Consider the following 12,553-nt stretch of genomic DNA (forward strand, 5'->3'; position numbering starts at 1 on the left):
GTGGCCCAGTTCCCTGCCCAGCAGAGAGGTCCCCAGGCTTCCAGTAGGGCTGTCATGGCTGCGTGTTATGTGATACAAGCTTCCTTCCAAACTGAGCCCCAGCCCCTGCCCACTGGTTTCTCTTCATCTTGGGCCTGGCCCAGCTGCCTGGTGGGAGGCAGACCTCCCACCTGCTGGCCACCACCGGTGCCACACACAGTGCACACAGGAGGTGGCTCAGCCCACCTGGCTTGGGTGGCTTCCCCAGGGGGGTGTGTGATACTGGGGTCAGGGGAGCCACTGCTCTCCCCCCACCAAGGAGGGGATCGAGATCTGAGAAGGCCATGTGGGGGTTGGGCACCAGAAATTTCCTGCACTTGACGTCTGAGACCCTGAGGGGAGGGGAGGGGAGAGGCAGGGAAAGGGGGTGCTGAGCCATCCTTGGGAGAGACCCCTTCCCGGCACACTGTCCACATGTCCGTCACCCCCACCCTGGCCCTTTTGTGGCTACTGAGGGGCAGACTCGGGACGCTGCTGTCCCACCTGACCTGGACAGAACATGCAAGCCTGGGTCCCCGGAGCAGAATTGGCCAGCAGGTCAAGTGTCACAAGGAGCCTTGAGATCGAAGCCCTGGCCGCTGAAGCAGGAGGTTGGGGGGCCAGGACCTTCCACTGGTTCACAGAGGGGCTGCCATGGGAGGTGGTGTAGTCAAAACTCGGGACCGTGTAGATGGACTCCGGCCTGTCTGGGGCCCCTGTGCCTTCTCTGCACCCCACCCCTCCCCCCAGCAGGCACCAGGGGCTCTGGGGGGCCAGCCCTGGCTTTATGAGGCACTTCCCTGGGTTCCGTCACTGCCATGGCAACCAGGGGTCCTCACTTGGGTCTGGGCCGAGGGAGAGACCCATGCGTTTCTGTCCAGCCTGGACCGGTGATCGGGGTGGGGAGGGGGGCAGGCAGAACAAGTTCTGCCTGCCAGGGAGGTAGGTGCCTCCTGCTTCTGTTGTGACCAGGGAACTCGCAGGCGTTACCTCCATGCATCCCAAGTGGGATAGAAAGCAAAACTGATTCAGAAGCTGTGAGGACCTGCGTCGGGTGATGGGGGTCAGAAGGTCACGCGTGTACGGGCTGTGTCCTAGATACGCAGGTGGGGGTGCCCAGGACTCCCTGTTCTAGGGAGCACGGTGTGACGGGCAGGAGGTGGAGGGACAGTGTCTGCAGCCACACGGGGCCGGGATAGTGGCATCTGCACGAAGCTCCTGCCAGTCGGCCGTGCTTGTGTTGGGGACGTGAAGGTGACAGCAGCCTCACGGGAGCATCACGGCACATCTCGCACCGAAACACGGGCTGGAACCCTTAGGGATGACAAAAAACAAACGCCAGAGACCAAACTTGGGCTGAAAGGGGACCCCGGGCCACCAGGGCTAGTTCCCTGAGCCCACTGCCGCGTCTGCCCGGTAGGGGAGGACGGTGTTCCGTCCCGCGGACTCAGTCCGGAGGGTCAGCTACAGCATCGAGGAGTCGATGCGGACCCGGCTCAGATTTGGTGGGGGTGTCACGTCATCCAGAGAGAGTGACGTCAGGACAGGCGCGAAAGGCAAGAGATGGCTGTCAGCGGGGTGGGGAGATGCGGTTCCAGCATGAGGAAATAGCCCAAGGAAGGTCGAGAACGGGAGGAGTCCAGAAACCTGTGTGCCTGTGGTGCGTGTGTGCTGCACGTGTGTGTCACGTGTGTGTGGTGTGTGCGTGTCTGGGGAAGGTGGTGTCTCCACGGCTGTTTGTGCACACACGGAGCCCACATTCACTGTGCCCGTTTCGCCCCAGAAGGAGACAGGAAGCGCCGCATTTGTTGGGAGCCGTGTTTGGTTGTGGGTTTTGACCTGATGTGCTCCCCCAGGAGCTAAGGGTCGAGCCAGAAGAGACGCGCTCTGCCGTTCGCACAGACTGCAGACCAGGTGAGGGGAGCGCATGGTTTGGTGAATGGAGGCGTGTGAACCCAGCGCCTGCCGCGGGAGGGGCCCGGGACGAGGCTGTCCCGCTGCCGCCCGCCCGTGCTCCCTCCAGAACGCCTCAGCCGCACGAGCCTGCGTGACCGCGGAGCCCGCAGGGACGGACCGCAGCCGCGCCTGCCCCGGCTGCTCCCCGTAGCTGTAGGTAAGTGTGCGCCCCTGCGGCCGCTCGGCCCACGGGCCGCCCTCATGCCTGTGCCTCCCGCCCCCTGCGGTAGCTAGCATGCGCTTGCCCTCCGCGGAGTTTTGCCGGTGGTGCCTCGAGACCTCCCAGGGCCACTTGCAGGTGTGATGCCAGAGCCTCCCCGAGCCCTCTGAGGAGCGGGGATGCGGTGTCCCTGCAGGCCTCACTCTCGGCCCCCACGCGCTCATGACACTTGGGCTGGGGCCATTTGGGTTCAAACTACTCTCAGAACCTGAAGAACAGCTCTTTTAAATTTCACAAATTCCAACGTCAGTTGCAACTTTGGGGTTTGCACACATGGTCGTGGTGACATTTCCGTCCTGGGAACTCCTGCAGGATGGGGGGCTGCGCTCCTGTCCTTGCCACTGTAGGCGGCCCTGGGGCTGACCCCCGCCCTCCCTCTCACTCCTTCCACAAGATAAGTGCTCTCTACCTCTGTTGTCCCGTCATTTAGGATTTCTTCCTCAATGTCGCCACTTTGCCTCCCGGTCCCCAGGTCTGCATGTGCCCTCGATCCCTCCTTCCCCGTTATGGTGGTTTGATGTCTGGCAACGTCCCGTCTGTTGGTTCACACTTCCATCTGAATGTTGCTTTTACTCAGGAATCACGTAACACAGGGTGCCTCTCCCTGCCCCAGTCCCCAGTGCTCTGGCCTTGCTGTCTGTGGGGGATGCTCTCTGCTGGCCCCTGGGCATTTCACTGACCAGGGAAGCCCCACCTGGCCCCAATCCCGAGAAAGGAGCGGCCAGTCTGCGGAGAGCAACCGAAATCTGCCCTCATGACAAAGTCCCCAGGACCCTCAGGGCTCCACCTGCCGCGGCTGTGAGGTGTCGCTCACCCATCCCTCAGCCCTCCGCCCTGCCAGAAGTGGCCACGGCGCCCTCCCAGCCCTTGCCTTAACCTGGCTGACCCCAGGGGGCCTGGAGGCCCCAGAAGCCCCACGGGCTGCAGCAAGAGCAGCACAGCTCTCTGGGAATGTGATATCTTGTTCTGTCCTTAAGGGAAAATTGTAGGAAGATGCTCTGAGGATTTCAGGCACATCACAGCTTCACATGGTCATACCAGCGAGGGTCTACTTTTCCTGCAAACTTTCCCTCTGTTTCCCTGGGGATGAGGGCCTCGTCCTCATGGGGGTCTTCCTGCATGTGAGAGGTTTCCTGATGAGTAAACAAAGTCCGCACTCCTCCCTGGGGGTGGTCACGGCCATGCCCGCGCTGGGGTCCTGGCAGGTGCCTCTCCTGGGCCCTTGGCCCTGCGGGCTGCACACCCTCCAAGAGTGTTAGTGCAGTTGCATCACTGCTGTGGCCTGGGCAGACGCAGGATTCCCCCAGGACCCTGGAGGGCCCTCCACCCGCCATTTGCCTCCGGAAGTGGGCAGTCCTGGGGTCCCCTTGCCACGCAGCCTGCAGGAGGAGTCCATGCACAGCCTGTCTGCCCCCGACTTCCATCTTGCAGATGGATCTGTGCAGCAGGAGCTGGAGATGGGTCGTCCCAGAAGCCAAGGGCAAGCAGGCCCCGCCCCCCCGCCTGTCGCGAGTGAACGGCTGGTCGAGGCCCCTGCACTCCTTCCAGGTGGTGGCCTGGGCCATGCTCTTCATCGTGGCCGTTGCCAACTTCGGCATCTTCATTCCTTTCCTGCCACGTAGTTGGAAGTACGTCGCCTACGGTGTATCCTTTACTGTGGGAGCAGCGTCTGCTATCCGAGGGAGGCTCCTGGAGGGCACTGTCCCAGCTGGCTCGGGGCCACGCCTCACCTTCTGGTCCCCCTTGCCGCTCCGTCCTCTGCACCAAGTCAGCCACAGGTGCGGCACCTTGCCCTCTGACCCCGCTCCCCCTCTTGACCCCAAACGCCCACCATGGCCACAGCACCTGCTTAATATCCTACGTGTGTTCCCTGTGGGGCTCGCTGGCTCAGGGTCCGAGCTAAAAGCACAGGCTTGCCCGCCTTCGGTTCAGGGAGAGCGCTCCTGGTGGTGAGGGGCAGAGGGACCCTGGAGTGGGGTGGAGAGCCCTGAGGACAGGGAGGAGTCACAGGGCCAGGGCAGAGGCGCAGACACAAATGGGCCCAGTGCTGAGGCAGCCACGAAGCAGCCACGCATGTGGTTGCACACGCAGATGCTTGGGAAGCAGGCTTTCTTCCTTGCATTCCAGCAGCACATCTGGCTCAGAGATTGGAGGGTGTCTCCTAGGGACGTGCCTGGTGTTCAGTCTCAAGGTCTACACGTCCACAGTGGGCTGGATCCAGCTGGCTGGGGGGGGGCCACGCCAGGGATCCAAGGGGGAGACACTAATTACAACGGTGGCCCGTCTAGCCTCTCGTTCTTCTGCTTTCGTGTTTGGCCCCTCCTGCGACGTAAGAGCCTGTTGGTGGGTGGTGGCCTGACCTGGCAGAGAGAGAGCCTGCCGGCCACTAGGACCCACAACACAGGCCACAGTGGAGGCTGCAAATCCCATGGCGGCCCTGAGAGGAGGCTCCAGACGTGTTACCAGAGTAGCTCCAGGCCAGGCGGGCAGACGGGGCTGTCACACAGCTCTGTGGCCGGGGTGGGGGGGCCGGCAGCTGTAGGTGCTGTGCCCCGCCCCCAGCCACGCGGCGTCGCCAGCCTTGCTCCCTCCTCACGCCTGACTCTGTGGGGGGCGGATCTCAGTGCCACCAGTGCACCTGTGTTAAGGGGCCACCGCTGGCGGGCCCCGCCAGTGAGCCTCAGCATCCACCGTGGCCTGACGTGCAAGCCCGCTGCCTTCCCTGACCTGGGCGGCCTCTCCCTGCAGGGCCCTCAGAGTGCCTGGTCCACAGGAGCAGAGCGGGGAACACGGGTCCCGTGTGCCCTGGGCACAGCCACCCCACCTCCGGGCCTGCAGTCTGAGGTGGGGCCCATGTACTTGTGTCTTTCACAGCCAGAAGATGGGCAGAAATTGTACGATCTCCCAGCCAGCCCATCTTGAAATTTCCCAAAACATGCTTTGTCAGGGTTTTTTAACCCAGAACCCGGTCAGTGGTTCACACTTCATATGTGGTGATGGGTCTCCTGTCTCAGGCCCAGCGCAGTGTCCACTGGCCCTCTGACCTGCGGTTGGTGCCCTCTCCACAGCTGGGGCAGCCTGCAGGTGGGCCTGGCTGCCACCCTTCTCCCTTGGCCTTCCCTGGCGGAGTCACCCTCTTGCTGGGACTTGTCTCCATTTTGCCACTCCTCCTGTGTGCTCAGCTCACGTTCTTGTGCGTGGTGGGCACTATGCATGGTGGGCAAGGTAGCAGAGACCCGAACGGAGCCCTGGAAGCCTGCAGGTGTGGGCGGGCTCTCCTGCCTGCAGCTGTCCATTCTTGCCTGTATCCTGATCTCAGTCCCTGACTGTGGGTTTGCTCACCTGCTGGGTTAAAATCCATTGCCTTCATTGTCCCTTGACCGTCGCTCAGCCTGTTTTGGGGCCTTTTTGAGCTGCCCATGTTCTTTGTCCAGGGGGCCCCTCTGAGCACTCACCTGCTTTCGGGCTCAGAGGGAGCCCCAATGGCTTGGTGCCCTGTCTGAGCTGCCCCTGGAGATGGAGCCCAGTGATGGATTTGCGCTGCCCCTGGCGCCAGCCCCCAGGGATGAATTCTGGCTGGCTTGATAGGCGTCCAGGACTCGGGCTGCCCTGAGACATGGTCTCTCTCCACCCAGCACCCTACAGGGCTGGCGACATCCCTCAGGCCCCACAGCCACCTGGGCGCTGTGCTCTGGCCACTGGGGGGCGCCGGTGTCCTTCAGTGACTGCAGGGACTGTCTGGGCCCCACGGAGGAGGGCTGGCTGGGTTGCAGCCTCTGGAACACTCAGCACGGGAGGTGGACTCGTGGGTTCTTGGCTCACCCTCTGGGTCTGAGCTTCCCCCGCCATCCTGCAAAGGGGAAGCAGCTCGACTCTGGGCCCATAGGGTCCACTGTGCAGAGGGGCTGGCGTCGGACGGGACCGGACTTAGTCTGAGGGCCTGTGTTGTGGCCAGGGCTGAGGAGCCCCCGGTGAGCTGCTGTGACTGTGCGGGTGACGTCCCACCCTGGCTTCAGGGCTGGAGTGAGGCAGACGTGACTGGGGCAGCGGGGGCTCTGGGGGCGCCTCACCTCTTCCTGCTGCAGAGCCGGAAGGACGGGAGGTTGTGTGTCCTGGGCTGGCGCCCGTGGCCTATTTACCAAACACAGATTGTTGCTAGGGGACCGTGGCCTCTGGGGCAGGGCCTTCTGCTCGTGGAGAGCAAGACCTCCTGCCCTGTTCCTTTTGCTTCTTGTTATTCACGGGAACCTAAGACACTCTTGCACTGGGATAGACCTTGACAGCGAGAGCGGGAACTCAGTATGGCACCCGCTCTGGGACTTCCGGGGCTCAGCCCGTGCTCACTGACATCTGGAGCATGTGGCTGACCCAGTGAATGGCCAGGCAAAATGGGGTCACCTTTTGCTGGCCCATATCATTCCTGTGGGTGATCTGGGGTCACAAGCGATGCCCTGAACCTGCTTGAGTGCTGGGCGGCATTAGGTCAGACAAGCTGGTGTTCTTGCCCGGACAGCTTCGTGCTCTAGGGGTTGTGGGGGACCTGTCCTACCACATGGGGGGCTGGAAGCCAAGCCCCTTTATTACTGGGGGACAGGTTCTGGGGGCGGCATGGCCAGGGCACCTGCAGGGTTGGGACATCTGAGGAAATTGGCGGCAGGCAGCTTCGTGTGGCTGGCCCAGCAGCTCAGATCAGCTGATTCAGGCACCTGCACTTTGAGGGTCAGAGTACGGACCGTGCTGTTCCCACACTGTCTCCCTGGAGGTGGTCTCATGCAAGTCAAGTGTGGCTGTGGGGGCAAAGGGCTTCGAGCACACATCCCAGCCCCGGCCTTACCTGCTGCCCTCCTGTGCTCCCTCCTGGGCACCTTGCCCGCCTGTTTCTCAGGAAAGGGCTGCACCTGGGCCACAGTTGGACTTCCTGCAGCATCTTCTTGTCCTGGGCCTTCTGCTTGGGACAGTCTCCTGTTGCCCCAGTAACCACACAAACAATGCCGTGCGTCTGGCCAGCGCCGCAGGCTTCAGGGAGCAGGTGCAGGGGGAAGGGCTTGCCGGCACCATGTTGGTGTCTCCAGCTGTGACCGTGAAGCCCGGCCCAGCCCCTGACCACCCGCCTGCTGCCCCACACCCTGCACGGAACAGGGCCTTGGTCTGCTCAGCAGAGGAGTAGGGGAGGCTCACGCCCTAGCCAGCCCTTCAGGGTCTGTTGGCCACAAGAAGGGCCTTGGTGTCCCTGCACCCCTCCATGGCCCTGAAGGGGTCCAGTCAGTCCCTTTCCGCCTGCAGATCTCCCAGGGCCCGGCTGGTTCTCAGCCGTCCCTCCACCCACCCCTGGCCTGGACACCAGCTTCCCGGTCTGACCATCTCGGCCCTCAGTGCATTCTTGCCTACTGTCCTTGTAGCCATGCTCCCCCAGCAGGGCTGGCTCCCCATCACCTCTGTGCCCACATCTGGCACCCAGAGCCCTGGGTCTACACTGGCCCCTGGAGACTGGAGGACGGGGGGCGAGGAGCCTACACTGGCCCCTGGAGACTGGAGGACGGGGGGCGAGGAGCCTACACTGGCCCCTGGAGACTGGAGGACTGGGGGCGAGGAGCCTACACTGGCCCCTGGAGACTGGAGGATGGGGGGCGAGGAGCCATCTGGCCAGACACAGCCTCCCGCTCAGATTGTTGTGTGGTGGCCTTCACGGAGGCAGGCCCACATGGAGGCTGAGTGCTGCTGCCGGGTGGGCGGCAGACCCCGGACCACAACAGTGGCAGAGCCTGAGAAGGACCCCACAGGGGCTTCCCGCAGGATGGAGCTCTGACCCCCTGCTCAGAGCTCCCCCCGCACAAAATCGCGGCAGAGCCCTGTGCACACGGCCAGCGGTTTCCCCCACCACACCCTGGAGCCCGTCCTGTAACCCTGAGCCCTCCGCTCAGAGCCGGTCGGGGAAGCAGGGCAGGGCTGCCGGGGAAGCGGGCTCCACCTCTTCTGTTTGGTTGCCATGGGGACACTGTGTTGGTCCCGAGGTGGAGGAGGAGGGGGTGAGATCCCAGGGCCTGGTTTTACCCTGGGTGCCATGGAGGGAGCGGATGCTGGGGAGCCGGAGGGGCCGGGAGCGGGGAAGACAAGAGCAGACGGAGCACCCGCCCCACAGAGACAGGGTGTGGGGGCCCTCCCCCCACCTGTTCGTTACTTGATGGCACGCTTGTCTCCTAACCCCACATGTGCTCTCGAGCTGCCTGAAGTCCTCCCACACCTTCGGCACCCAGCACAGTGCCCGCCCCCTGCGGCACCCTCTGCCGGGCCCTGCTTCCAGCCAGAAAGCCTCTCTCCAGTGCCAGCGTCGTCCTTCGTGGAGGAAGGAACAGGGGGCACGCTCTGTCGGCCACGGGGGCATGAGCGGGCTGTCCTGGGACCTGGCCCACTGCTCCCATGGCGCGACCGGCAGCCACCCTGGGTGGGCACCCTCACCGTGTGGACCAGGCCCGGCAGCGTGTTCCTTGACACCCCTTCCCCAGGTGACCGGCGGGCTCTTCTCTCTCCACTTCTTAGTCCACTTGATTGCAGTTTCCATCGACCCGGCCGAAGCCAACGTCCGGCTCAAGAAGAACTACCCGGAGCCTATGCCGACCTTCGACCGGTCCAAACACACGCACGTGGTCCAGAAGCAGTACTGCCACCTGTGCGAGGTCACCGTGTGAGTGCCCGGCTGTGGGGCAGGCAGTCCCGAGGGTAGCCTGCCTCTGTTTCCAGGCGGCTGACTGGCACTGCTGTCCTTGAACGAGGAGCAGCAGCCCTCAGATGCACAGGGCCCCTGGCGGATCTAAACGCCCCCTCTCAGATCTCTGCCCAGGTTAGCCTTATGTGGGAAGCCCGTGGCTCGGTGGGATCCAAGCCCAGGTTCCAAGTGCGACCCCTGGCACCATGTGGCGGGCCTGGCCAGGGCACGCCACCCGACCTGGGGCCCGGTCCTCCCACCGCCTGCCTCTCCCCTACAGGCAGACCGGGGCTCTGACCCTGCTTCCTCCTGCGCACACTGCCCACAGGCTGACGCTCCTGAATTCTTCCCTCCAGGAGCTCAAAAGCCAAACACTGCAGCGCCTGCAACAAGTGTGTCTCTGGCTTTGACCACCACTGCAAATGGCTCAACAACTGTGTGGGGAGCAGGAATTACTGGTGAGGGGCTGGGGGCCTGGGGCAGTGGGAGGGGAGACCCAGGTGTGGGGGAAGGGTGAGGAGTCTGGGGCCCCAGAGGAGGGCTCTGCAGGCTGGGGGCCTCGTGGGTGAGAGGGTGGGGGCCACAAGCAGTGGGGGATCACGTGCTGTCCCTCTGTCCTCCTGTGTGGCTCTGAGACACGTTGGTCTGGACTCACCCCTGGATGCGTGAGGCCCAGTCCGTGGGAAGGGGCATGGCCTGAGCTGCCTCGTCCTTGACCCGCTGGCCTGGGCCCAGCTGGCTTCCCCCCAGGGAGGCCGTGCAGGCACAGAGGATGGGGGCCCGGGCTGCCCCGTCCAGGCCTGAACGGGCGCAGGTGCAGGGCTGGTGAGTGTCAACAGGACCCCACGGGCCGGAGCTGGGCTCAGAGTGGCCAGGAGAGGCAGTGGCGCTCCCCACACTCGTTCTCACTGGCCTTCTCTGGCTGGTGACACAGCAGCCAAGGGACTCCCCCGCCAACCCACCATCCTGCGACAGACGTGCCGTGTGCACGCCAGTCAGCGAGCAAGGCGACCGCTTGAGAAGTGAGCTGCTGGTTCAGGCCTGAAGACCACCGCTGCTCTGAGCAGAAGGAAGCACAGAGCCCTCATCATTAGAAAAACCCCCTCCACACTGGGTGACTGGGGGTGCCTGGGAGCCCCCGTCCTGCCTCCTCCCTACAGAAGAGGAGCCCCGGGCCAGCCAGGATGGGGTGGGCTGCCCTCCTCACGCCAGCAGGGCTCTCTGCTCCCTCACTGGACGCAGCTCCTTAAGGCCTTGCTGCCACGAGCTGGTCGCCTTGAGGTCCAGTCCGCCATCAGGGGACAGGAGAGGCCCTGCCACTGAGGAGGACTGAGTGGGCCAGGCCCCATGGGGCACACAGGCTGGAGCTCAGAGGTCCTGATGGGGCCCCAGGCACAGCTGACTGAGGGGGTTCCCAATGGGGCAAGAAGCCCCTTGACCACGAGTGAGCCCCAGGAGCCGTCCTGGCATCCACGGGGCAGGGTCGGCAGGAGGGAGCGGGTTCCTGGCACACGGCAAGGAGAGGGCTGCGTTCCTCGAGCACGCAGAGGTGAGGGGGGCACTGTGCGTGTGGGGGTCAGGGTGAGCACCGTCCGCGTGCACCTGCCCCAGATTTCCTCCTGTCCCTTCAGCCATCCAGCAGAGAAAGCAAGAGGGAGTGACTGCACTTAAAAGACAGTTTGTCCAAAAAAGTGGGCAAAGCCTAACAAGCTAGGGGAGTCAGGTCTTCACAGAGAAAGTGCTGGACTAGGTGCTGAGGTGTCACAGATGCAGGAGTCAGGAAAGGAAGCTTCGTGTCCTGAACGTTGACTAGACAGGCTTCAACCCCACCCCACAGGGAGGGCTGCCTCTTGCCAGGTGACAGCAGGACAGGATGGCTGAGGGGCTTCCAGTGTGGGGCAAGCCTACCACCTGGAGGGGTTCCCTGGAGACCAGAGCCAGGTGTGGGGCCAGGCCTGTGTCCCCTGCAGCTTGGAGACACACAGGAGGCTGGGCCTGCACGGGGTCACGTGGGAGACGCACGTTGGGGGGTTAGTGAGGGGCCACGATGCAACAGCCCTTGAGCCAACGTGTCTCCAGGACCCAGGGCCGAGCTCCACGTGCACCCGACCCTTTGGGAATGCTCGCGTTTTCGCTCTCTGCCTAAAGATGTGTGTAAAGAGCCCTCAAGAAGTTCTGGAAAAGCATCATAGAATCAACTGGGTTTCAGCTGAAGAAAACAATTGAGATTGAAAATGTTGAAGGAATGGTTTCCTTCAACGTCACAACAGCAGAAAGCCCAGAGTAAGACTGTGCCGTGGGAGCATTTTCCAACAATTGCCGACCACAGTTCATTTTCTGGGTGGAGAGATCACCCTCTGGGTCTTTTGAACGAAGGCAAGGGGCAGGAGTGATTTTGGTCTAATGCCAAAACCCAAGACGTCACTTTGCACAGAAGTGTGCATGGCCCCGGAGAGGGCGCGTGGAGACCACTCACCGTGAGCCGTACCCGGCCAGGCAGCTGTCGCGGCGCACCCCTGGCCTCCCCGACCCAACCTGGCTTTGGTGCCCTTGATGGAAGGATAGCGCCAGGACCCCCACCACGTGTCCACACCCAATTCTGTTCAGGGGCAGCGGTCATGACCCCAACTCTGGCTAAGAGCCACAAGCGCTCATTTTCTGCAGTTCTGTGACTGGGCAGGAGCCCCCGGTGAGCGGCGGCCGGGATGTGGTGGGATCCTGTGCCCGCCCACCCCACTTGGCCCAGAGCCTCTCTGTCCCTCGCTGTGAGCCAGGGTGGCCCGTCATCACCGCCTTGTGGGGGTTCGAGGGGAGCGTGTCTGTAAGCCATGAGGCACAGAACACGGAGGTGCCGTCAGGACGGCCTCAAACCAGCAGCGGCCCCGGAGAGCTGCAAAGAGGCTCGCGGGACGGGGGACGGGAGCCGGGAAGAGGCCTGGGTCTCGGGTTGGGGGCCGGGGTTGCCCGCTTCCTGGGCTGCGGTCGGCTGGCCCTGAGCCCGGCTCCGCCCCTGCCCATCCCGCAGGTACTTCTTCCTCTCTGTGGCCTCCGCCGCGGCCGTGCTGCTCTGCCTGATTGTCACCCTGCTGTACATCTTCATCCAATTCTTCACTGACCCGGCGGAGCTCCGCACACACCCCTACTACAAAAGTACACAGTGGCTCCTCTCGGGTCCCTCGCCAGTGTTAGCCCGTCCCTCCAGCCGCCTCTGGGGCTTCNTTCCTGGGGGGGGGGGGGGGGCGTCAGCCTGGCCTGCCCCCAGCTGGGTGAGCAGGAGGGCAGCAGCCCCCCCAGCACCAGGAGGCAGGGTCAGGGACCGCGAGTGCTGGCTGCTCAGAGGCCGTGCTCCTGGGGAGTGCCAGGCATGGGGGGGGCTCTCCGCCCCGTCACCCTGCAGGTGGTCTGGGTGGGGAGCGGGGTAGGGTAGAAGGACAGGGCTGCCAGGGGACGGGTTCTGGGTGATGTGTGGCTGCAGGGCTCAGTTTAGTGGGTGCAGGAGCCTGGCCTTGGGAAGAGATGTGGGATTGGATGTGGCCTCAAAGATATATCCATGATCTCACCCCCCGACCTGTGACTATGACCTTATTTGGGGAAAGGCTCTTCACGGATGTGATTAAGAATCCTGAAATGATCATAGGTTACCCAGGAGTGTGTGT

At 63.4% G+C, this 12,553-nt stretch overlaps 1 protein-coding gene across 4 annotated transcripts in view; it reads left to right on the forward strand.

The window, feature by feature from the left end:
• Positions 1 to 873: 873 nt before the first annotated feature.
• LOC105240886 (probable palmitoyltransferase ZDHHC11) overlaps positions 874 to 12,553 on the forward strand; it is a 43,079-nt gene continuing 31,399 nt past the window's right edge. For all 4 annotated transcript variants that reach the window (XM_034657114.1, XM_019807404.2, XM_019807405.2 and 1 more), the window contains exons 1-5: positions 874 to 2,131; positions 3,626 to 3,838; positions 8,698 to 8,876; positions 9,254 to 9,355; positions 11,923 to 12,047. In XM_034657114.1, the coding sequence (XP_034513005.1) occupies positions 3,626 to 3,838; positions 8,698 to 8,876; positions 9,254 to 9,355; positions 11,923 to 12,047 (619 nt within the window). In that variant the 5' untranslated portion in view covers positions 874 to 2,131. The remainder of the gene's footprint in view (positions 2,132 to 3,625; positions 3,839 to 8,697; positions 8,877 to 9,253; positions 9,356 to 11,922; positions 12,048 to 12,553) is intronic.

Source organism: Ailuropoda melanoleuca, chromosome 3 (assembly GCF_002007445.2).
Source record: "Ailuropoda melanoleuca isolate Jingjing chromosome 3, ASM200744v2, whole genome shotgun sequence".
Lineage (NCBI taxonomy): Eukaryota > Metazoa > Chordata > Mammalia > Carnivora > Ursidae > Ailuropoda > Ailuropoda melanoleuca.